The sequence below is a fragment of the Calidris pugnax genome, unplaced genomic scaffold (assembly GCF_001431845.1).
Source record: "Calidris pugnax isolate Ruff unplaced genomic scaffold, ASM143184v1 scaffold448, whole genome shotgun sequence".
Lineage (NCBI taxonomy): Eukaryota > Metazoa > Chordata > Aves > Charadriiformes > Scolopacidae > Calidris > Calidris pugnax.
Genome location: NW_015091198.1, coordinates 585,180 through 608,532, shown reverse-complemented (window position 1 = coordinate 608,532; position 23,353 = coordinate 585,180). Strand labels below are relative to the sequence as shown.

The window sequence follows — 23,353 nt, the reverse complement described above, 5'->3', positions numbered from 1 at the left end:
ATGGGATGGGAAGGGGAATTTTTTTATGGGGTATTTTCTCCCTTAGTCTGGGTTGTGGATACTGATGCCACCCTCCAGAAGAACTGATTTCAGTAAGGGGAGGGTGATTTTATGTGGTGGACATAATCACTGCATCACTAACAGATGAGTGACACTGCTACAGCCTGGAATATTTCAGACAGGAAGAAACAGCAGAAAGAGATTTCTTGGATTCAGAGAGTAGAAGTACTAAAAATACAAGTAATATTCATTTGATCATCCTGGCTCTGATACAACTGCTAGAGGTTTTCCTTTCATTCCATAAAAAGTTGTAAGAAAATCAAGACCACTGTTACATTCATTCTTAAAGGTGTTTTTTTTATGTTGAAATCCTTTTCCAGGAGATGATAAACGTGGCAGTTTGCGCAGCGTTAGGCTGAGAACCTCAAATTACCCCAGTGCCCCTCTTCCCTCCCTTCCCCTTTAGAGGATTCTGCAGCATTTGGCAGGGCATCAAAAACCAGTGGAAGCCTTTGAAAATGTCGATACCTTGGGGTTGCTAATGCTAGTATCCAGTAAGGCTGAAAGTGGCATAAACAGCACTATTTCTCTGCAGTGTTTTTGTAGCTTGTTCTGAAGCACAGGCTACTGCTGACTGCTGCCCTGTAGTATCACATTCAGTTCTTCCCTTCTGTCTCTCAGAGCTGAGGGTACTGCCTGCACTCTGCTGCTTATTCCTGCCCATTTTCACCCTGCCTTGGTGTCCTGCTACTTCACACCTACCAGTTCTGTGCAATCCATCGTTTTACCTTCCATACTTCAACAAGCTTTTCAAATAAGCAGCTAAATTAATCTTCCTTTGCAGCTCTCCTCTTTCTTCTAATTCCTCTTACTACCTATTAATCAATCACCAACACACCCCTCTCTCAAATAAGCAGCTAAATTAATCTTCCTTTGTAGCTCTCCTCTTTCTACTAATTCCTCTTAGTACTTATTAATCAATCCCCAACGCACCCCTCTCGTATTTATTGCTTTGTATCTTCTTTTGTTTGTGTTGCTTGTCTGATACTGAAATTCTAACAAGGTAAGGACTTTACTGTCTTGCATTGTGTAAGTATACAGCGTGCTCAAAATGTTTAATATTGTGTCTTGCATTAAAATGTAGGAGCTCAGACTTTTTAGCAGTATTGGTAGACTCTTTAAGACTAAGGGGGTAAATGGAGGAGACCTCTGCATTTAGTCTGGTATTAGTTTTGTTTGTGTATCTATATTATGCCTATTGTGCTGGAGTGGAATTTTAAGGGGGGGGTGTGCGATGTTTGTCATAGGATACATCAGGATAATGATACATCATGTTACAGTTTCTCTGGAAACTTTCACAGCTGTTTCCTGGCCCTAATTTAAGGGTATTTTTGTATTCTTTGTGTTGTGCGCCATAGTCCATTGTCAGTGGAGGTTAAGTCATATTTAGACTATCTGAAGTTTGTAGGATTTTTTTTTCCCTTCTCATATTGAAGAGTATCACTCAGATTATTATTTTTCTTTTTCTTCAGGTCTAATTTGAAGGAAGTGAGTAAAGGAGAAGTTAACCTTTGTTTCTGTGTATCCTTGCAGACTTCACCATCTAGAGATGCCTCCTTTCCATATAAAACTCAGTTCCCATGCACGGTACCAGCCTCCTCTTTCAGCAGCAGTGAGTACAGTATGGAATCTAGAATACTGGATTATGTACAAGAGCTGGACTCTTCCTTCCACCCGGTCTTATCATTCCCTTCAGGTAAGAAACTCAAATGCAATGCCTCTAACGGAGGGTGGTTGTGCTTGTGAGAGCTGTAGAGTTTATGCACTGACTTTTCTTTTAAGGGACTTTTAGAACTTAGTTTTCTTACAGAAAACCTCACTCTGGCAAAGTCTATGATGTTATTTTTCAAATGTCAGGATGAAGTTAATTTGCACCTTCTGGATTTGCCGTACCAGTACCATGTGTACAACCAAAAAAACCTGGTTATTTTTGATTAAGGAGATTTTTGCGTGTTCTACATTGTCTCTAATGGAGTCAGCGTTAGCCCTTTGGATGGTGCTTGTGCCAACACACTACCATACTGTGGTTGTGGTGTTTTCATGAGCAACTTTCAGTTCAGGCCCTTTGGACTAAGCCCAGAAAGCTTTATTTAGTTTTTCTAGTTGTTTTTGTGATACTCGGCTGTTTTGATGATCTTTGAAATCTATGGTTTCTGTCATCTGATTCTTTAATGACTCTTACTAGTCCTGAAACTAGTGCAGGTGCAAGTTGACAGCACTGTGTGCTTCAAAGGAGCATAGTGAGTGCTGTTACCAGCAGAAGGGATTGGATACCAGCAGGTAGTGTTGGGTTTTGTTAGTTTTTTATTTTTGAAAAAAACCTATTGCCAGGTGGTTGCTGACCCATACAGAAATTCTGCTGTTCTGGGGGACTTCTTTGCCACAAAATAATCCTGAATGTGAGACTGGGACTTCCATGGAACTGCTTGAGTCTTTAATCAAAGCCACTGTCTTCCCAGAATGACAGTGGATACGCTCAAGCCTGCTATTAGGAAGTCAAGGATTAAAGTAAGTCTTGAGTTTGGAGAACTCGTCAGTGGCCAGTAGAAAAGACCCAAGCGTGGACTTGGATTCCTGAGGAGGTCTCAACACTTGCAGGTTAACAAGGGTTTACATCCCATGTATGGGATAAAGAGGAGTTTATTTTGAGGAGCAGATATCAGGAAGGAAACACTCACTCCAGGAGTGCAAGAGCAAATATCACAGTCAGCAGGATTCTCTTATGGAGAAGAGAAAAAAACCACTTCTTAAATCTTTTTTCTTTACACACACTCTCCATCACTTACCCTGTGACTCTTGATGGCCCAGCTGGACAGGAGCCAGGGGGGGTTAGTTGGTAGTTCCCAAATCCCTGCAGAGAGCTGTCCCCACACACTTCCTGGGTGACTGCCAGTTTGTCTCACTAATCAGATTGTTTCCTTGCTTCTCCTTCTGTGCAAGGTTCACTGTACCACAGTGTATATATTTTTAAGTATTTCTTCAGAAGTCTGTTCAAGGATAGTCATATAAGGCCATGCCCCTTGCATTTATTCCTACCTTACTTTTGAGTGAGACTAGGAAGTTGAACAAGAAAAAATACTAATCATCGTTGAAAGAAAAAAAAAACAGGCTGTGGATTGCATCCTGGTTATTGTTGGTTACTTTGTGAGGATGGAGGAAGAAAAGTACTATTTTAGCTTGGTTCTAATACCAAGAACATCTTTCTTTTGAGGAATATTTGTGCTCTTTTCAAGGAACCTTAGCCTTGCTAATAATAGTTGAGAGAGAAAAAAAAAGTGCTAGACCTACTGTCTCCTGCTCAGTGTAGTCCTTGCTTTTGAGGGAGGCTGGATTCATGCTGTAGTCTGTGCTTTGTGTACTTTGCTGTCTGCCTCCTCATGAGGACCACTAGTCTATTTGTCATTTTCTTTAATTTGAAAGAATTATTGTGAAGAAATGCATGCTAGAAGTTTTCCAACTTGGTCAGGTAGCCTGTTTAAGGTTCCTATTTTCTTTGCAGCTTCCTTTGTTATCCCTTTCAGAGGGATAAATTCTACTTGTACTTGTGCTTATCCCTTATACTTAAGGGATAAATACTACTTGTGGTGTGCCCCCAATTTTACCAATTCTTTCTGAATAAAAAAAGTTTTTCAGCAGTGCAGAAGAAAAGGCTTTTGGTTTAACTTCCTTTATTGTTTTAAAAAAATATTTTTGGTATTTGTTCCATTTTGAAACTCTGGGAGTTTGATTCTTTAGTGTGTGAGGAAGGATTCAAATTCAAGATTCAGATCTTGTTCTCTCTGGTACCTATTTTTTCCTTTCAAAGGAGATTCATAATTTGCAAGCAACGTAGTAATAGAGTGCAGTGGGACTGGCCCACTAGTGTAAAGGCTTCTGGAAGTATAATTGTTCTTATGATTCTAAGTTGTGCCTTTAGAATTTCCATATTACCCGGGGTCTTGACCAAAGTATATAAATGGTTGCAGCATCCCTTGAGCATAAAAGCACCTCTTTAAATTTGCACCCTGATAACTGGAAAATTGTAGTTTGCATCTTAAGAAGTCTAGGTTTCTGCCAATAAATTGGAACAAATGCTTCTGCCCTTTTAATTAAGATACAGGAGCACATCAAAAAATATCTCTGAGACATCCAGGAAAAAAACAGGAGAAGTGTTTTGTTTATTTCTTTACTTAAATGTTGTGATTAGTAAACCTTTCAGACCTACTTCATGTTTTACTCAGAAGTACAATAGGAACCAGAGCAAAAACCAGAGCAAAACCCAAAGTTTTACAGGTCATCTTTAGTCTTGTGACAAAATACCTAGTTAGAGCCATATAAAAATGTAAGAAATTATATATTTTTTTTATTAACATAATTTGTTGAAAGTTTCTGTCCAGGCAAGTCCTGGAGGCACATGAGGCTAAGGTTGTACGTAAACAAAAATAGTTTAATGCCTACCCTTTGGCCCTGCCCTCAGACCTCTTCTCATTCTGAACGTAGTAGTCATCAAGCCTGCTTCTTATGGTTCACATATTTCTTTCTTCTTAATTTGTAATTGTAATTTCTTGTAATGTTTTTTTCCGGAAAGGCTTTTCAGACAGAGACCTATTTTTCTTAAGCCTTCCTGCCTTACAACAGAGGGTAAATTCCTTACCACTTGAGATGTTTTGCAGACTAATTCTTAGAACTCCCTCAGGAAATGAATTACATTGCCCTGCTGTAGCCTTTGCCAGGGACAGAAAGAAGGAATGTACCTTGAAATTACCTCTAGGCTCCCAGCGGTAACAATTTTCAAAAGCCTTAATTACCTGTGTCCAAAAGGCTGAACTGAAGGCTTTTCAGATGACAGGAAAAGTGCACTGTGTGCTCCCCACCGTGTGGGGTTTTGTGCAGGAGTTAGCCAAGGGAGGCAGATCCCAGTCTTACTCTCACTTGCTGTCCTCCAGAGCTTGTTTTCATGAAGAACAATTCTGGGGTAATTGCGGGTACGGACATAGTTTATTCCAGAGTAACACAGCCTTGCTCTTTCTTACTTTGACCTTGAACACCAAAAAAAGTGCTGTTAATCTACAAAGTGTGTGTGCCTGCACTGGGATTTGTTTGGGACCATTCCTTAGGTTTGAGTCCTATCGAGTTGTCTTGTCAGCCCTTAGAAGCTCTGAGTTCTGGAGAGCTGCCTTGGATCCTGCCTTGATCAGCACATATGGCAGTGTAGCTTCACAGCTAAAAATGTGTTTGTTTTTACCATGGCATAACTCTCACTTCCCATTAACAGAAAGATGGGTACCTTAAGATCTTACCTCCAGGCAATTCCTGGAAATTATCTTGTGTGCTACTTAGTTAACTGATAGAAAACACTCCAGGTCTTTGCTTTTGTGGAGGATAGCATTCATACAATAACTGTCTTGCTGAGAATTACCTTGCCTCAAATTTTCTTATTTACTGATGTAAAAATCATGTATTTGAAATGTCTGGCTGGGCTTTTTTGTGATATTGTCATCAGCTTATCCTTTGGCTCTCACTAGTTTCAGGAGATGTTTTCCTATATTGTCTTCAGCTTGACCCCGTGAAGACAGTGCTGCTATATAGATAGGTGATGGGTCCTCGCAGGATTTACTCAGCACTGCTGTTCCTCATGAGTTGAAGGGCTCAAGGCAGCAATATTACTCAGTATTACTCATAGATTGTGTCACACCGTGTCATGTAATCAATTCCTGGACCTTTAGTGATGAAGCATAATTCATTGGCTCATAGGTTGCCATCTTTCTGATGTAGACTCCATTCCCTTTGGATTTCTCTTTTTTTTTTTATTAGATATTCCTCTTCACATATACTTTGAAACATTATTAAGGAAGGATGATATCAAAGGAGAACCCGTTGATACCTCATCTTTGGGAGCAGAGTTTAAAGTATCTCCAGACAACGGTATGTAAAGCAAAATATTTTAATATTTGCAGGGCTGTTTTTTATTCATTTGCCAGTACTTTCTGCCCTGAAGAGGTCCCATTTATAAACCTACTACAGAGCAGGTTATCAGAGAAGGTAACCGGCTAAGTCTTTAGGTGGAAGAGGAATCTCTTCCCAGCCCATAGTGTCAAGTTCTCTTTTGTTGTACGGAAATGATCCCATGAGAGTGGAAGGAGGGCAGTAATACAAGTCAGGGGAGTTGGGACCATGGCTTCTGTGTGCCTGACTGCAGTACTGTTTACTAGTTGGATTCCTATCAGAAGTCTGGTTTTTTCCATTATAAATACTTCAGCAGTTGAGATTACCTGTAAATTGCACCAATGGAAAATAAGTTTTCGACTTGATGTACGCTTTTTCTGTTTTAGACTATAATCAACATAATGTTTCTGTCAAACAATGGAGCAGTGGCTGTTTATCTAATTCCAAATCTCCGTCGGTGTCAGGAACATCTGACCAGCTGTCAGAAGGGAGAAAGAAAAGACATCTAAGTGAGACAGCAGTAGGTAAGAGAAAAATGGTATTGTTTAAGATGGCACTACTTCCTTAAAAATATGTACTGTATAAATTAGTTTGTTATCACTGGGCTTCGAGAATTAATTTTAAAGTCTGCAACTTTACAGGAATGAAGAAATAGACTTACGACATCATGAAAATAATGTGCTATTTTAAAGCATAGTAATCTTTCTTCTTGAGTATGTACTACAAAACGAGACAGGCTTCTGTATTTTATTTTTGGAATACTTTTAAAGGAAACTGCTCAGCAGTCCAGCTGTGTTTTTGTAATACTGGCTGTCATTATTTTTAATATGAAGGGACTTTTTTTATAGTAGTCCGAGAAACAGACTGAATTGCAAAGTTATCTGTCAAATCATGTGCCCAACCAGACATTTACTATTCCTGGCACCTTTGGTCAGTGACGTTTCATTTGTTGTGTACTGTTATTTGAGGTTCTGGTTTCCATCCAGACTGTTGAGAGGACTTGTGGATAGTCAGTGCATATAATTAGTGTTTGCAGCCTTGTTATCTTTATATTTTAAGCCATTAAACCTCTACTTCAGCACTTGGTAAGTTAATAGAAAGCGCCTTGAAAGTTCTGTAGAATAATGTGATAATTTTAGGGATAAAAAATTCAGTGTACCATTGTAAAGAAATAAATCAGTATGGAAAAATACACTTCTGTTGCATATCCAGGTAAAACTCCTAGTGCCATCTTGCAATAGAGGTGGAGATACGGAAATTCCTGCCGAGATGATTTAACAAAAAGTTATGATCTATTAAAAAAAACAACAAACAAAAACAAGCCAAAAGAAACCACAACCCCAAACCAAAAAAACCTACTGATTAGAAAGTTACAGGAGAGAGTAGAAGGTGGTTTTGGACAGTCTGAAAACTGTCTCTGATTTAGATGGTTTTTTTCTCTGCATCATTCTCCTCGTGCATTACAGTCCTCCCCTTTGCTGTACAATCTTCTCTCCTGTGAAGAGAAGGAGCCTCTTTCTGTGAAGAGAAGCTCCGTGTCTGTGTCTGCGGGGGGTGCTGTACCCTGTCCTCACCATCAGGGATCCCTTTTTCCATGCCACCCTCTCCCCTAACCAGTCACTGGTCCCCAAAAGGTGGATGCTGACACTGTTTCTTGCAACCATGTTTTTTCCCCTAAGTGTACTATCATGCACACTGAGATCAACAATTGAAACTACTTGGGAGCACTAGGAAGAGAGAAAACTTCTTGCTATAAACATTTGGAAGTTACAGTCAGTCTTCTGCCAATAGTATTTAGTCCTTTGAGTTAATGGAAGAAAAAAAGCAGTCTTTTATCATGAGGATCATAGTTTCCCAATGCCAGCAAACTGCTGTGTGGTGTATTCGTGAGTAGCAGCAGAAGTTCTAGCTTATTAGTGCTATGGGTGTAGTACTACATATTTATTCCTAATTTGGGCTCTGTCTAGGAGAAATTATCCATGGGGAAGGTCAGCCTGATGAACAAGGCCAAAAATAAAAGCTCTGTGCCAGGGAGTTGCAGAGCTGCCTGGGAGATGAGAGTTCATGTCCTTGACCCAGGCAGTGCAATACAGTCTTTAGGATCAGTCTTACCTCTTTTTCCATGTTGGAGTACACTGATTCTTTTTATTAGTTGGTATGTTAAATCTGAGTTCTTTTTTCTTACTGGAAATTAAGGTAGAAGGAAGGCAGAACACAGGTGGTTAAATTCTGAGTCCCTTTGAATGCTACTTACACTGGGACTGAAGAAGAGAAAACAATTATGATTTGTGTGGAGCAGTGGACCACGACTAGAAGGAATCACACATGGAGATGTAGAGGCTAATTTTATTTGTTAACCTTGCTGCCAGTTTTGTTTTATCATTTATCAAGGAAAAAGCCTTCAGTGAGGGTTTAGTGAAGGAGTACGTTAGTGAGATGCATCCCAGGTAGGGAAGCACTGTTGGGGAACACTGAGGAGCGTTGCGCTAAGTTCCCATTGCATTTGGTTTGTGGGTAGTCTGTGGCAGCTTCCAAAAAAATAAAGGAGCAGGATTTGCCCATATGAAGCTGGTTCCACAAGAAGAAATCCTTTGTCGAAGGAGAAAGATGAGTTTTATGGAACAATGACAGGAAGAGCAAAAGTGTTTATTTAGATGGCTTTTTTTAGTATTAATTAAATAGTAAGTGGTTAGCTGTGGGCTTCTAGAAATGACTTTACTATTACTGTATGGAAAAATATCTTTAGTCTAACAGACAACAGCCAGTATGCTTTTTTTTATTATTATTTTTCGTGACAGGCGACCGTAATGCTAGGTTGGAGACATTCTCCTTTCAACATGCAGAACCAGAATCCCAGAGCAGTTTTGCTGCCGTGACCAATGTCAGTGCGATGTCTAGGACCACTCACAGCACTTCCTCACAGGTAAAGACAATAATCTACCACTGTCTTAACTGAAATATCACCAGAGAGTTGTGAGAACTAACACTCAAAAAACACGTGCCTTTTACATCTAATTTAGTGTTAAATTACAGGACAGAGCATTTTTACAGTGAATTAAGTGGTGTACGTTAAGCAATTTATTCCAGATTGAGTATGTGGTGTTCCTAAAACAGATACTGGCTTGTAAAAGAATTTTGCAGATCATATAACTGGAGTGTAAGTTTAGTTTATTGGCATTGGGCCTTTCATGTTATTTTTCTTTCCAAATTTCATTAAATATACTGTGATCTATGTTCCAAATTTTACGCAAGGGCTCTTGTGACCCTTTTTTCTTGGTGCAGCTACATTAAATGGCCTCACGGTGCAAATACAGTCACAGAATTTGTTAACTCTCAGCTATTTAAAACCTTTTGTGCAGAGCTACAGGCAAAGTCTCTGGTATATAAATTTGCTAAGGAGTAGCACAGCTCTGGTTCAGTGAATCCCTGCAGAAACACACTTTGTTTTATTGGAATTCATTGAGAATTTCATAATAATACTCAGATTTCAGTTCTGCCAAGCCTAGTGGTATACTAGTGCTCTGTAACTCGTCGTGTTTCAATCTGGTGATGACTCCTGGAGAGCTGAGTTTAAATCTGCATCTCACACACAGTTTTGACAATGCACACTCTTTCCCCCCCACCCTTGCTTGAGCAGACCATCGTCTAAAAACATCTAAATGAGCATTTTAGAATAGACTGCATCCATTAATGTTCAACTAAAAATTGAGATCTTCTAATACAGAATGTATCATGATTTAAAACTAAACTTTCTCCTGTAATATAGGAACTTCAGTTTTTGACCCATGTAGGTTCCATGTAATTGTGGGCAAAGAACTCCACCAGGAGTCTCCACAGGAGACTCACCTCCTGTGATTGTGGCAAAGAAATTCAGTTTCTGTCTTTCATAAGTCTTTCAGAAAACCACTTTCCATGTAGGCTGTTCATAACTGCTAAATGTAGCTTCATTCTTTCTGAATTCTTAATTTTATCATCCTGAAGAACCACTTGGGCTACGTGTTAGTAGATAGATTGTAGAAGGCCATCTTCGTAGGTTGAACATTATGAAGAAGGCAGCATCAACTTCAGAGTTCTCGTAAGTATTCAGAATTAATAGTGATCAAAATCAAGGAAGGGAAACTTTCACCGATTTCAGTAAGAAGTAAATATCAGAGATGAGATATTTTTAAGATTTGTTGAGATTCCATCAGGGTGGGGGGAAGTCAGAAGTCATTAAACCACTAGAAAATGTGTTCAAGTTAGAGACTTTCTCCTGGTGCAGTTCTAATGTTTCTAAGCTAACATGTAGCTGCTGTGATCTGAGCTGATCTCGTCTTGTATTGATTATATTATACAGCATAACTCCAGGAGGAGGTTGAGAAGTGAGAGCTCCTATGATATAGACAACATTGTTATTCCAATGTCTCTGGTGGCACCATCGAAGTTGGAGAAACTACAGTACAAAGAAATCCTTACCCCAAGGTGTGTTCATGACCTTAGTCACAAAGATACCAAAATGAACATGAGAACGTTAACTAAGAATATTGTTAACCTCTAGTAAGATCATTTTATAATATTAAGATGATCGTTTCATGTACTCTGGTGGTTTTTTTCCTGTCTACTTCCATTTGTGTGCCTGGAGTGGTGGGAAGACTGGACAGCTGATAGCACAAGGGAAATAGGCTGATAACACACAGGGAGGTGGCAGATGCACAGGCTATCTAAAAATAGAAGTACTTTTATATCATCTTAATTGTAGTGATATTTGGGGCCCTAAATGTGCTGTAAGGCTGACGTGCTCTCAATGGTTATTTGGAGGTTACTGTCTTGCTGTGTTATATTTCTTAGGAAAATAGTTAAATATTTTCAGTGAATTAAATAGAAATGGTTTTAGCATAAATTTTTAAAATGTATATATTCTGAAACAGTAGACTAAGCTTAATGTATTTTTTTCCATAGAGTGTAAACGTATAATCCATGATTCTGGAAACACTTCTCTTTTTTCTTTTGTTTCTTTTTTTTTGTTTTTAAACAAAACACAGAGGAGCTAACACAGAGTCATTGAGCTCCTGTGCTGTAATTCAGTGGCTTATTAGCAAATTGCCTGAAATGGCTTAATGCAATTGTTCCATATTTTAAGTCTCTAATTTGTATTTGTTTTTATATTGTCTTTAACTTTATTAATATTTAATTTTAATATTATTAAGACTCTATTAGATAACCTAAAGACTGTTGGGAAAAGGAAAGGTTAGATACTGGGTTGGGAAAAGAATATCTAAATTTTGGGCATCTGTTATCAGCACCTTAAATTTGAAATTACTTTATTTGAAAGAAATTTTGAAGCACAAGCAGTGTTGAAGAAGGAGTAACTAACAATGCAGTGTAGAAACAGAACAGTTGTCTCTACTGCTGAAATAATGGAACGGTATTTAGGTAAATTAATTTGATTTTTCTTGTCTCATTTCCAGCTGGAGAGTTGTTGAATTTCAACCTTTAGAAAGATCTAATACAGATGAAGAAGAGGTAGGCAGCATTTTAATTAAAGCACCAGTTTTTAATTAAACTAAATATAATATATAATTGGGATAATGGGCATATATTTTCCAAAGTCACTGACTTCATGCAAATTCTGGTAAGTTTCAAATCTGAAAAATTGTGAAAATGTGTCTTATCGCAACCTACGTGACCCTGTGTTGGACAGAAATGTGAGTATCTCCACTAATAGTCATTGTTCAGTTGTTCGTGTGGCTCTGCTGTCCCTTGCTGTCAGCACGTCTTCAGTTTTCTTCTTAGTGTTTATTTTCCTGCAACCCTCCTGTCGGGAGCAAACTTTCCTTCTTTCAGCTTTCTCAGGAACAACATAACGTTCAGCGTTACCTGCTTGCCTCTTGAGCCAAGTTTGTACATCGTGTGCTACTGTTGCTTCCTCCAGACGTAAGAATCTGCCTTTTTCTTCCAGGGAATGTCTGTGGACTTTGCAGCTGGGGGTCCCTTTCTCCCCTAATTAGGGCTTTGAGGCATTTCCTCACCCTGGTGTGAATGTACCAGCAGGTCTGCTCTCTAGGCTGGTTTCCTGACCTTCCGATCCTTTTGTGGTGCTTTTTCCAGAAACCTGCCAGTTTTGCTGCCCTTTGGATATCTCTCCCCAGTCTCTGTAGGACTTGGATTTGTACCTTCATCCACAATATCTGTTCTTGAGCTCCTTATTCAGAGAATCTCCACAGAGGGTGTTTAGGTGCCTTAGTAGTAGAAAAATACTGCATTTGGGTAGCATTATGGAAAGTTATGCTAAACACAGTAAACAAATCATTATGCCTCTCTCCCTTGGAGTAGAAAATACTCTCTCCACAAAGGCACGAGCTTCCCCAGAGCTTCACTAGGTCTGTAGCTGCCTGCTGCATGGGAATGAACCTTTCCTTTCAGAGAGCATCATATTCTCAGGTCCAGGTGTAGTTGTGCTCGTTTGGCACCATACTCTTGGGTCAGAAGGAAGAGAAAAACTTACTCTGTCCTTGCCTTTTCTTGAGAAATTCTTGTGAAATCTGGTGGTCAGATTTATGTCGCCTCTACCACCACCTTTTGGTTTGGTACCATCTCTGCTGGCAGGAAACGTGCCTGGCCTTCTTTTGTAGCGAGAAGGTCAAATTAGATACAGAGGAGAACTCTCCTGCAAGGATATTTAATTAAACCATTTTGAGAATAACTAATAAGGCAGCAAGGGCACACTGTCCCTTGAGACATCGACTGTTCATTCCTCTCTTTTCATCCTGGTGTCTGGGGGGCGGGGAGGGAGAGAGACTTTCAGCAGTGGTTTTGCCTACAGGGCTTCAAGGGACTTGCTTGGAGGACTCGGTGGATTTCTTGTTTGGCTTTCAGATCCCATGCAGATGACTTGCCCTGTGTACTTTTAGTGTATTTTGCTGAAGGGACTTGAAGGTGTCTCTCTGTGAAGCTCGTGGGACAATCACTCATTCAGTAGCCCTCCCAGTATATTTGTATTTGGCATGACTAGTTGATCCTGTATGATTCATCCTTTGGCCAGGAAATAACTTGAGTTAACAATAAAGCAGCTTTGCCTCCTGCTGTGGCGCGCTGCTTCTGTGCTGTGTGTCAGCTGCTGGGTGGAATGAGAGAGCAGAGATGTCAGACAAGAGGAAAATGCTAAAGATCTTGTTTGTCTAAATCATCTTTTGCCAATTTTCCTCCTTTCTTTTGGGATCGTGTTAATTGGTTTGGATGTTTTTCAGAGCGCTGAGAAAAGGTGGTTGTCTGTCATAATTCTTCCTTGCTTTACGTTTCAGGCTGAGTTAGATTTATTACTGAGTAAGCTTGAAAAAAGACATCAGAAAACAGCAGCGTTACCTTTTCGCGTTTTCTGCACTAATACTCTGACACTCTGGAAATTGTTCCTTGTGCTGAAATGAAGAGAAGCTTCAGTAGATCATTCGTGAAGGACAAGAGAGGGCAAAATGTACTTTTTCCTTTTATATAAAGTAAGCTTTTTCTTTGCTTTCCACTGCTTAGCAGCCCACGGTGGTACTGTATAATAGTTCCTTTTCTGTCTCTCTTCTGCATGGTTACATTTAAAGCTTTTGGATTTGCCCTTGTGTCAGCCAGCAGTTAAGGATTGCTTCCACTTGATAGCTGCTTTTTTTTTTTTCTTCTTTTTTTTCCTCCTCTCTTTCCTTCATGTAAAGGCTTTCAGTGCAATGCAACCTGTATCTATGCAATAGACTTGCACCAAAAGTTTCCACAAGGTAAAAAACCCCAAAAATGTGGGGTCCCAAATTGGTCATGTTCTACAGGAGCCACACTCCCAAGGACAGAACTCAGCACTTTCTGAAAATCAGGCCTATTCACCATGCCCTTATTTGAGTACAAAAAGTTTACCTTTTTTGGGTGCCTGATTTTTGTTTCTGGAAATTTTGCCTTACGAGAACAAACGTAACAGTTGGGCAATTCAAGAGGTAATCTGCTATCTCTGTCTGCTCTATTCCTTGCTCTAAAAATACTTAGTCTTCGGATGCAGAGCGTTTGAGTTTCCTGGTTTCCGTGTATGAATTTGCAGTCTGTTATTGCTTTGAAGCACAGGAGGGTGTGGCACGGGTTTTCCTGTTTTATTTTGGTTTGAATTTTTTTCATCCAGGTTAAAGTTTCTCGCAAGGCACGGTTGTGAAGTCATGTCCAAGTTTATTTTGTAGTTGTTTTAGTAATGACAACTACTTGGGAATAATTCTGTGTGTAATTAGTTTTGCATAAGTGTTTTCATGGCTTATGACTCAACGTTTCCCATGAAGCCAAAGACTGAAACACAGACTTTGTTGTTTTGAGAACCTTTCAGAAATTTTCCTGGTGCTATTCAACATTAATGCACAGTGTCTTGTAGCTTAACTAGATGCGATGGGGGGGGGATCCAAATCTTAGTTTGCTTTTAAGTCTTTTTCTTTGAGTGAAATCATTAGACATGCCTCACAAACAGGCCTTCCTAATAGTGTTTTCTCTCAGCATCACTGCCAGATCCATCCACTGAGGAATGACAGTTCTTTTGTCCCTTTTCAAAGTAACCTTAGTGGGGGAGAAAAAAATATCAAATTTCTCCAGTTATAGCAACTTTAAATTAACCTGAAGTTGGTGGAGGAAATATAGAAAGTGTTACAAAGCTGGAGAGGGGCAGAGGCTGCACTGAACCAAGGAGAGACCTTTTACTCTGCTGTAGTGTGATTTTTATCTCCAGAACAAAGAATAATTTTTAAATAAGAAAATTTATTACTTGTTAGTGTTCAATGGAATAGGGTAAAACTCAAATAAACAAGTAGATAAATCTCCTCTCATCAGCTATGGAAAAGGAACAGTAAGGCTTATTTCTGTATTTTTCAAAACTCTTCATTTGGAGAGGAATGTGGACTTTGATTTCTGAGAGGAAGCTCGTTAAAAATGAAGTTTCTTCCCAGCATGAAAAGTTTTGGCAATTTGCTAAGAAAAGTATTTTCAAAGTCTTAAGTTTTTCTTTCAAAATTATCTTTTGTTTCCACTTCAAAGGAAATCTGAGCACACAGAAAAATCCTGAATTTTCCCTGAGGGAATAGCACTTTTGTAGTTCATAAAATTCTCACTTTCACGCTATACATCACTGACCTTGGAAAGACAGAGCCCCTTACCCGGTGCCATCCAAGGGACGGAGCGGGTGAATTCCAGGGAGAGGAGGAAACCCATGAAGTTGGCTTGCATGAAAGGAAACCAGCAGCTAACAAAGTGGTTTGTGTTTAACATAAATAAATAGCAGCAATGAGGAGTCTCAAAAAACAGTCATGAGATGGGCAAACAAAGCGGGCCTGTTTGTCCGAAGGTTCCTGTTGAGTGCAGGGCTGAGGAGGAAACGGGCAGCTCCAGTTTTAGCAAGCAGGTCATGTGGCTTTTCCACATCACGCTGAACTCTTCGGGGTCCTTTGCATTGGCCCAGTTAAATTTAATTGTGGCGCTGTCATTTATGACCAGCTGCTAAGGTTGTCAGTGTGCTCTCTGGAAGCCGTGTGCCACTACCAGGTAGGCTTACAGCAGCATAAATGCATTGTAATACTTTACATTTGTATCCACAATGGTCATGAACTACTTCAGTGCTACAAGAGTGGATAGAAATATGACTTCTGCAGAAAACCTCGGGGCTGTTGGTGGAGCACTTCCAGCTGACAGTGTAACCTGTATTGCGTGGCTCTGCTTGGTGCTGCAGTGGGCACTCTGCATTTAGTTCTGTATTTTAGCAGACTCAATCAGAGGATAAATGGTGTCACTTGTGGATTTTTGCTTTCTAGAAAAAATTCAATTTATTTTCCATGACCCCCCCAATTACTGGTGTAATTCTTGTCCAGTACCCATCTGGCAGTGCGGCTTCACAGCTTCTATGACCAGGAATTGTTCTTTCCTAGAATTTCTCTGCTGTTGAGTTAGGAGTGGTTGGCATAAAATCCATGGCTGCAGCACTCGTGTGCTCTTGCCAACCTTAGCTTTTTAGGTGAACTTTGAAGAGGTTGAATGGTTTGGAGCACTTTGAAAATAACTCTGAGCTGTAACGGAGGGGTCCAGCCAAGAGCTGTGTCCTGCCTTCTGGGGAGTGAGGGGGAAGGGCAGCAAAGTGCTCCTTGCACAGCCGGGTCTAAGGAGCAAACTTCCTGGTGTGCTGCCCAGGGAAAAGTGAAGATGGCTCTTGGAAAGTGAAGGTCAGATGTGATAGCTACAGCTGAGGAGTTTTATCTAAAAAGCTGGCTCTTAGTTTGACTACAAGCAGTTAAAGTACACATATTAGGGCCATTTTTAAGCTGTAGTGAGGGTCGGTAGTGCAGATCATTTGCTAAGAAATCATCTCTTCAAAGCAGAAACCATTTTCTGCTTGGTTTCATGGCAGGAATGTGGCACCTCAGGTTTGCCGAGTTCCTCTCCACCTGGGGCTAAGTCCTTGGGGATCTCAGACCTATTTCTCTGTGCTTAAAGAGCACCTGGCAAAGCCTGCTGCCTTCAGCCTCCCTAAAGCAGTCTCTGGAAACTCCTGCAGTTTTTGCTTGTCTTTATTATGTGCTTTTAGTACTGCCTTGATTTGCAAATGAATACCTGTCCTCTTAATTTTCTGCCTCTCACCACGGAGAAAAATGTGTTAGTTGCGTGGGGGGGTATAATTTCTATATCCATTCAGATCAACCACAGGCACGTAAAGAAATAAAGCGAAAGTGACAGCATCCCATGTACTATAGCGAGAGTGTAAGCTGAATGCATATATTTTGATGTGCTTTTATACTGCAAGCAGGCATTGTGCTGCCTCCTCTCATTTGGTGAACAGCCTTTTGCAGAATTGGGTGTAACGTTGGCTGCCTTTGTTTCTCGTGATGTTCGTAATGACGGCAGCAGCCATCCCTGTGTCTCGTTGCAGGTAGAAGACCTGTCAGATGAAGCTTTTTCCTTACGTCACACCAAGTATGAAAAGCGAGAGCGAGCGAGGTGGTCGCTGTGGGAGCAGAGCCGCTGGCCCCGGAGGAATAGCAGGCAGGTGTACTGACTTTGATTAAGAGCATTCCTGTCCTATTGAACCCCCGGTGCCCGCTGTGGTGGTCGCTGTGGGAGCAGAGCCGCTGGCCCCGGAGGAATAGCAGGCAGGTGTACTGACTTTGATTAAGAGCATTCCTGTCCTATTGAACCCGCTGTTGGTGCAGCAGTTTCAGAAATGCTGTCACAGAGAATTCTGAAAACGAGGGCATTCCTCATTAATTAACTCAACAGGGACAGCACCAGGTATGTTTGGTTATGTGGCTGGAAGGGGAAGGCTGTGCAGTTCTGAAGCATGTAGACTTAACAGAAATTTGGCATTTTAGTCACCTGCTATTAGTGAAATGAACACAATTCTGCTAGTTTGTGCCACTCCCAGTGATGATCACTTTAGCCACCCAGTGTAACACGAGCCCTTCTTCACTCACCTGACTCAGATGAAAGTCCACTGCGTTCAGAGATGTGTTACTGGAGTGTCCTGGGCTGTGACAGGGACCTTATGCTTAAAAAACACCACTGTGTGAAAAAGTGTAATTATCACAGGCTTGCTGTCTGGTGTAAAAATCATCATTGTGTCTGCAATTTGGCTCTGGGAAAATGTTTCCTATAAATTGCTTCAGAACCTGGCAGGACAGAAAGCATCCTGTACATGCTGGGTTAACTTTCGCTGCTTTTTAGCATACGCTTGTGTCTACTCTTGGCTTAAAGTGAACCATGACACTATGAATATATATGCAAAGATAGCTTTTTTTTTTAAATGCAGGATAAAATTAGAGCTGAACCGTATTAAGGAGTTCTATTTTAAGCCATTTTGAACATAAAACCAAACTTCAGGAAGTGTACTGAAAAATATAAGTTCTGTATGTACCCTTAATTTTGAAAGCCTATGAACTCCCTACTGAAATCTTAGTGCTGTTTGAATTCAGAAGTAAAACTGCCGTTAACATGAGCAAAGTCAGACTTCACCTGGCATTTAAGATGTGTGCCAGTATTTTATACCTAGCTCAAATTTGCATTAAGGGTGAGGTCAAAATTTTTAATTTTATTAAATTATTTTGACTGCTTTAGAGGTAAGTCCAGAGCAGAGGTGGGAAGTGGGAGCCCAAGGACCTGCTGTTTCTTCTGGAGCTCCATTGGTGCAGTCTGCTCCCTTGTCTTGAGAACAGCCCCGCTGCTCACTGACTTCTGCCCAAAATTACTCTTCTGGTCAGTGTATGGAGCGAGGTGTAGGACCAGCCACCAGCTGTGCTGCAGCCAGAGTGTGCCTGCTCAGCCCTGTTTTATCCAGCTGTTTGATCCAGCTCCTCCCCATAGCCCTCTTGCTTTGGCTTGTGACAACCAGGTTGTCAAGAACCATGTGTGTTTTCATCTGCTCTTTTGATTTAAGTAAGTAGAACGTAGGCAGCACATATGGAGAAACGGAAAGCTTTGAAAAGAAAATCTAAACTGTTCCTGGTGATGTGGGAGGGCAGGGGGTAGCTCTTAAGACTTTCTTCTCTTATCCTGCACTAGGTCTTACAGCAAGAACTCTGAGGGACGACACAGCCAAGACTCGGTGCAGAAGGAGCAGCCCGGCAGCTCCTGCTCCTCGCTGCCCTGCGCTGCCGAACCCGGGCCGGACTCCGCCTCGGAAGCCCACAGCTCTGTTTGTTCAGGGATTGCACAACTCTGCAGGGAGAACCAGGAAGCAAAGGTGGGTGCCTCCAGTAGCTTCCAGATCTGGTCAGATCCTCAGTGACCGCTCTCTCTAACCTAAAACAAAGAATGTGGACAAATCCTCCTCTCTCATTGATCAGAATCACAGGCTGTTGCTGTAGTTTATGTAGACTGAATGTAGCACTTCTGTTCAGAACTATTTTGCTGTGCTCTGTGAATTAAGCCCAAGATTTGTCAACAGGTAACAATTTAATTGCTCAGCAGATACAGCACATGTTTTAGGGGGATCAAGGGTGATGGATCTTTCCTTGGGGATGTTGGCCAGAGTTCCACGTGGGGCTGATGGTTACGGGTTCAGGTACCCTGATGGTCTGGCACCACGGCGAAGCGCTTCCCCCTTCCTGTGTGCTGCCTGTTCAATTGTAGCTCTGTTCCTAGTTCAAAGCCCTGTGCAGCCAGCTTACACTGACAGCTGGTGCCTAGCAGTGTCCTATTCTTTATCTGAAGAGCCCTGCAAACATTGTGAAGACAGACACTCATTTGTTACTTGATAGCAGATCATTCTGCACATAGCTAATCAGTTCAGACTCAACTGAAATCCCTTTTCCCCTCCTATTTTTTTTTTTCCCCTCACTCCTACCCTTTCTGATTCTTTTCAGGCCGGGCTGTGGGAACTTCGAGTTTTTCCACTAAAAGATGAAGAGGTAGAAGCTTTACTGTGCCAAGATCAAATAACCAATCAGACTGAAATGTCAAGTGCAGCTTTTCCCAGCGACTCTCCCTGCACTCCGTGCGCACCCGTTGGTTTGCCAGACAATGGCCATCCACCAAGGAAACAATCTGCTGAAGAGTCAGAAGACTGCGAAAATGTTTGCCCGGGAATCAACAACACAAGAAAACAAAGGTGACAGGGAATAATGTGGTTCATTAAGAAAGCCAATTAAGGTGGAGAAAAGTGTAAGGTAAAATCTCTCTTGTTCACACAGCATATGACAGCACAATTCAAAACCTGTACGTTAGCTGCATATAATATATTTTCTTTCTTGCTTTGTAACAGGCAGGATATATCCCAAAGACAACACTTTCTTCTTCCTGAACCCCAAGAGAAAGTAATTATTTCAAGCTGGAAGTCTAATATTCCCAGTGTCGGGAGTGGGCGCACATAAATTGCTGGCACCATTCACTTTCTGTTGTCATATTGCCACATTTGTTAGTAATCATCCTTTTCTGTTCTGTTTGTTTTCAAATGCATTTCTGGTTCTAGTGGATTCTGGTGCAGCAGGACACGCTGTCCACCTTAACCAACAACTTCAACTCAACACAGAAAAACTACTTGGAAAAAAAAAACAGTGGGGAGAAGCGATAATAGCCTCAGATAATTCTCCTGCGTGGCATGACCATGGGGCAAAAGTCTGCCTCTCTAAATGCATGTGTGTAACCCCCGCGTAGGACAAGGGTAGGTGAGAACCAGAAGTTTTAAAGCAAGAGTTCTGGAAGCCTTGCATCTAGCTTAAAATCTGTACTCAGCTCTCGGTAGCGCCAGGGCATGTTTCATATAGGTGTCCTCAAGCAATAAGATAGAAATAGACCACTGCATTTCAATAGTCAATATATCTGCTACTCAGAAAGTAGAGTTTCTGCTTCGGTCGTGTGGGCATAGAGAAGTGGAAGGAAAGAGGAGTGGAGTCCAGTCAGCGACGCAGCTCTTGGAATATTGTGTTTTGGGTCATCTTATTTCCTTAGTCCTTCAGTAGCTAATGAGGCTCGTAATATTTTGCTTTAATATGTTAAAGACAAAGTCTTGTCCCAATTTCTGTACAGTGCCTTGTAAGAGTCTCGTAAGTAAGTATGCCAACATTTGGTGACTAACTGAAAAGGAAGAGATGATTGATGTCTAGAAGACCAATAAAGAAAAAAGCCCCCAAAGCTTTCCATTGTGATTTCGGATAGATTTTTAATTTCCCAGCGAGTTCACAGTAAGAAAACAAAAGCAAGTTGTTTAAACTTGTATTTAAATAGCATAGTTTGGAATGTATCTGCAATCTCAAGAGGTATTAACACAGATTAAACATTGAATGTAGGTATAATCCGTCAACAGGAAGTTTTTCTGTGTAGGACAGTTGAAGGCAATTTTATAGGAGTCTCTGTTTTTGTGCAAAACTTTCTTCCACGTGTAATATCTGGAATGGCACTGGACAGATGACCCAGTTTTAGTGTCAATTATTATTTTTTTTGGTCAAAATGACAGGAATTATACACTGGGCATCTGAAAACAGTTCAGTAAAGTTTCAACACTACAACCTATTGCTACATTGTAGTTTATTGCACATTCTGATTATTTTTTTAAACACTTTTTTAACACTGGTTTGTCTTAAACTTGAATCTTGCCTCAATGTCTGATACAATAATCTTTGATGCAAGGTTGGTTTTTTTAATTAAAAGTTATTTCTATATATGTTGTATATAGTCTGGATTTGATGGCCTTTTAGAAGTGAAGAAATAGCAGTGATGCTTCCTCTGGGCACAGAGACCTGCTTGGCCCAAGAATGGCTTTGCAAACACACCAAAAAGTGGCACTAAGCTGTGCTGAAGATACTGAAGCTGGGCTGGTGCTGTGAGGGTAAGGTCCCCCCAGCCTCCAAATGCAGGGGTGGAGTTTTCCATCTCCCTTGTCCTGTGTGTGCACCAGCTGCTGGGAAAAGGGTTCTCAAAGTTACCTGTCTCAAATGCTTCTCAGGTCTTTTCCGTACCTGTATGGATATTAAGACGTCTGCTCCGCCCAGCTCTCACCCAGCTTTGTTGGAAGGTCAGAGCTTCCTGCTCTACCTTGGCTCCATCTGGTCCCTGGGGCAGGAGTTTCTGCAACTTAGGAGATGGGACAGCCCAAGAAAAGGCCTTAGAGGGCCCGAAGGTGCCATCAGTAGATGGAAATGCAATCCAGCATTTTATGAGAAGGAGCAAAAGGAGGGGGTGGGAAGGGAAGTGTGTTAAAATGAAGCAAAAAAACCCAACCCAACAAACCTGTATGAAAGGAGCTGGATGAACAAAGCTTGGTCACCCTGGTGGACCGTAAAGCTGTTCCTGCACTGATGATGTGTTCCCAGCTGTGGTGTCCTGTTGACCTGTTGTGTTGCTTTTGGGTCAGTCTCCAGTGTGCTGGCCTAAAGCAGCTGCTTCTTACCTTGCCAGGTGCAGGGGCTGCACATAGTGGTTACAGATACAAGCAAAGATAAACACATTTTCTTTGTCCCCTCTTTAGATGTTCTTGTCAGTCACTGTGGGAACCAGCTAGTGCGTCACAAAGCAGCAATAAAAAGGCTACCCAAAGAGAGGCCGGGCAACCAGGAGACTGAAAAAAATATGGCTCCATCTGGTCCCTGGGGCAGGAGTTTCTGCAACTTAGGAGATGGGACAGCCCAAGAAAAGGCCTTAGAGGGCCCGAAGGTGCCATCAGTAGATGGAAATGCAATCCAGCATTTTATGAGAAGGAGCAAAAGGAGAGTGTTTTTCTAGATTGGGGGGGTGGGAAAGGAAGTGTGTTAAAATGAAGCAAAAAAAAATCAACCCCAACAAACCTGTGTGAAAGGAGCTGGATGAACAAAGCTTGGTCACCCTGGTGGACCGTAAAGCTGTTCCTGCACTGATGATGTGTTCCCAGCTGTGGTGTCCTGTTGACCTGTTGTGTTGCTTTTGGGTAAGTCTCCAGTGTGCTGACCTACAGCAGCTGCTTCTTACCTTGCCAGGTGCAGGGGCTGCACATAGTGGTTACAGATACAAGCAAAGATAAACACATTTTCTTTGTCCCCTCTTTAGATGTTCTTGTCAGTCACTGTGGGAACCAGCTAGTGCGTCACAAAGCAGCAATAAAAAGGCTACCCAAATAGAGGCCGGTCAACCAGGAGACTGAAAAAAATATATATCCCTGGAGAAACTATAAAAATGTCTGTTTGGTCATTACCCCACCCTATCACGGTCAGAAGTCCTTTCTTTAACATCTGCCTCTCAGCTGGCTAGAGCTGTGACACCAAACTGCAGCTGTCTGCACGGGGGGGTGACCAAGAACAGCCCGTGTTGGCTTGTCTCATGTCACCTGCCCACCTCTGGCAGCCCCTCCTCTGGCAGGGGCAGATGGGGAACACTGTCTGCTTGGCAAACGAGATGCTTTTTTTGGGACACACCCCCATCCTCACCTGCAGCACCTCTAACCATTTGCCCCCTTCTGGCAGCAGACCAGGCGCTGTACCCTGCTCTCTCTGTCTCTACTCTCTGCGTCTTTCCTCCAGCCCGTGAGACACCCAGATTTTCAGCAGTCCCATTGCACTCAGAATCACACAATCTTCTAGGTTGGAAGGGACCTTAAAGATCATCTTGTCCAACCATCAACCTAACTGACAAAAATAGACACCCACACAACAAACAAAAAGCAACACCATCACTAAACCATACCTCCCAGCACTACACCAACACGTCTTTGAACCCCTCAAGGGATGGTGCCTCAACCACCTCCCTGGGCAGCCCATTCCAATGGCTGATGGGACAAGGTTAGCAAACTTCTTGAAGCTGTAAAATACATCAGAAACCCCTGCCTATTTTCTTTCACAGAATCACAGAATCTTAGTGGTTGGAAGGGACCTCCGAGATCGAGTCCAACCACATTAAAAAAAAAAGAAAAAAACCCAACAAACCCAAAAACACCACCCAC

The 23,353-nt window shown here is 41.5% G+C and overlaps 1 protein-coding gene across 4 annotated transcripts in view; it reads left to right on the top strand.

Annotated features, from left to right (window-relative positions):
• The window catches only part of KANSL1L (KAT8 regulatory NSL complex subunit 1 like), a 62,667-nt gene extending 41,563 nt beyond the window's left edge, over nt 1-21,104 (top strand). For 3 of the 4 annotated variants that reach the window (XM_014959616.1, XM_014959618.1, XM_014959617.1), the window contains 9 exons: nt 1,594-1,756; nt 5,854-5,964; nt 6,372-6,509; nt 8,784-8,908; nt 10,322-10,446; nt 11,433-11,487; nt 16,883-16,995; nt 18,508-18,688; nt 19,311-21,104. In XM_014959616.1, coding sequence (XP_014815102.1) covers nt 1,594-1,756; nt 5,854-5,964; nt 6,372-6,509; nt 8,784-8,908; nt 10,322-10,446; nt 11,433-11,487; nt 16,883-16,995; nt 18,508-18,688; nt 19,311-19,559 — 1,260 coding nt within the window. In that variant the 3' untranslated portion in view covers nt 19,560-21,104. The remainder of the gene's footprint in view (nt 1-1,593; nt 1,757-5,853; nt 5,965-6,371; nt 6,510-8,783; nt 8,909-10,321; nt 10,447-11,432; nt 11,488-16,882; nt 16,996-18,507; nt 18,689-19,310) is intronic. The other variant, XR_001413920.1, reaches the window with a different exon arrangement.
• The last annotated feature ends 2,249 nt before the right edge of the window (nt 21,105-23,353 follow it).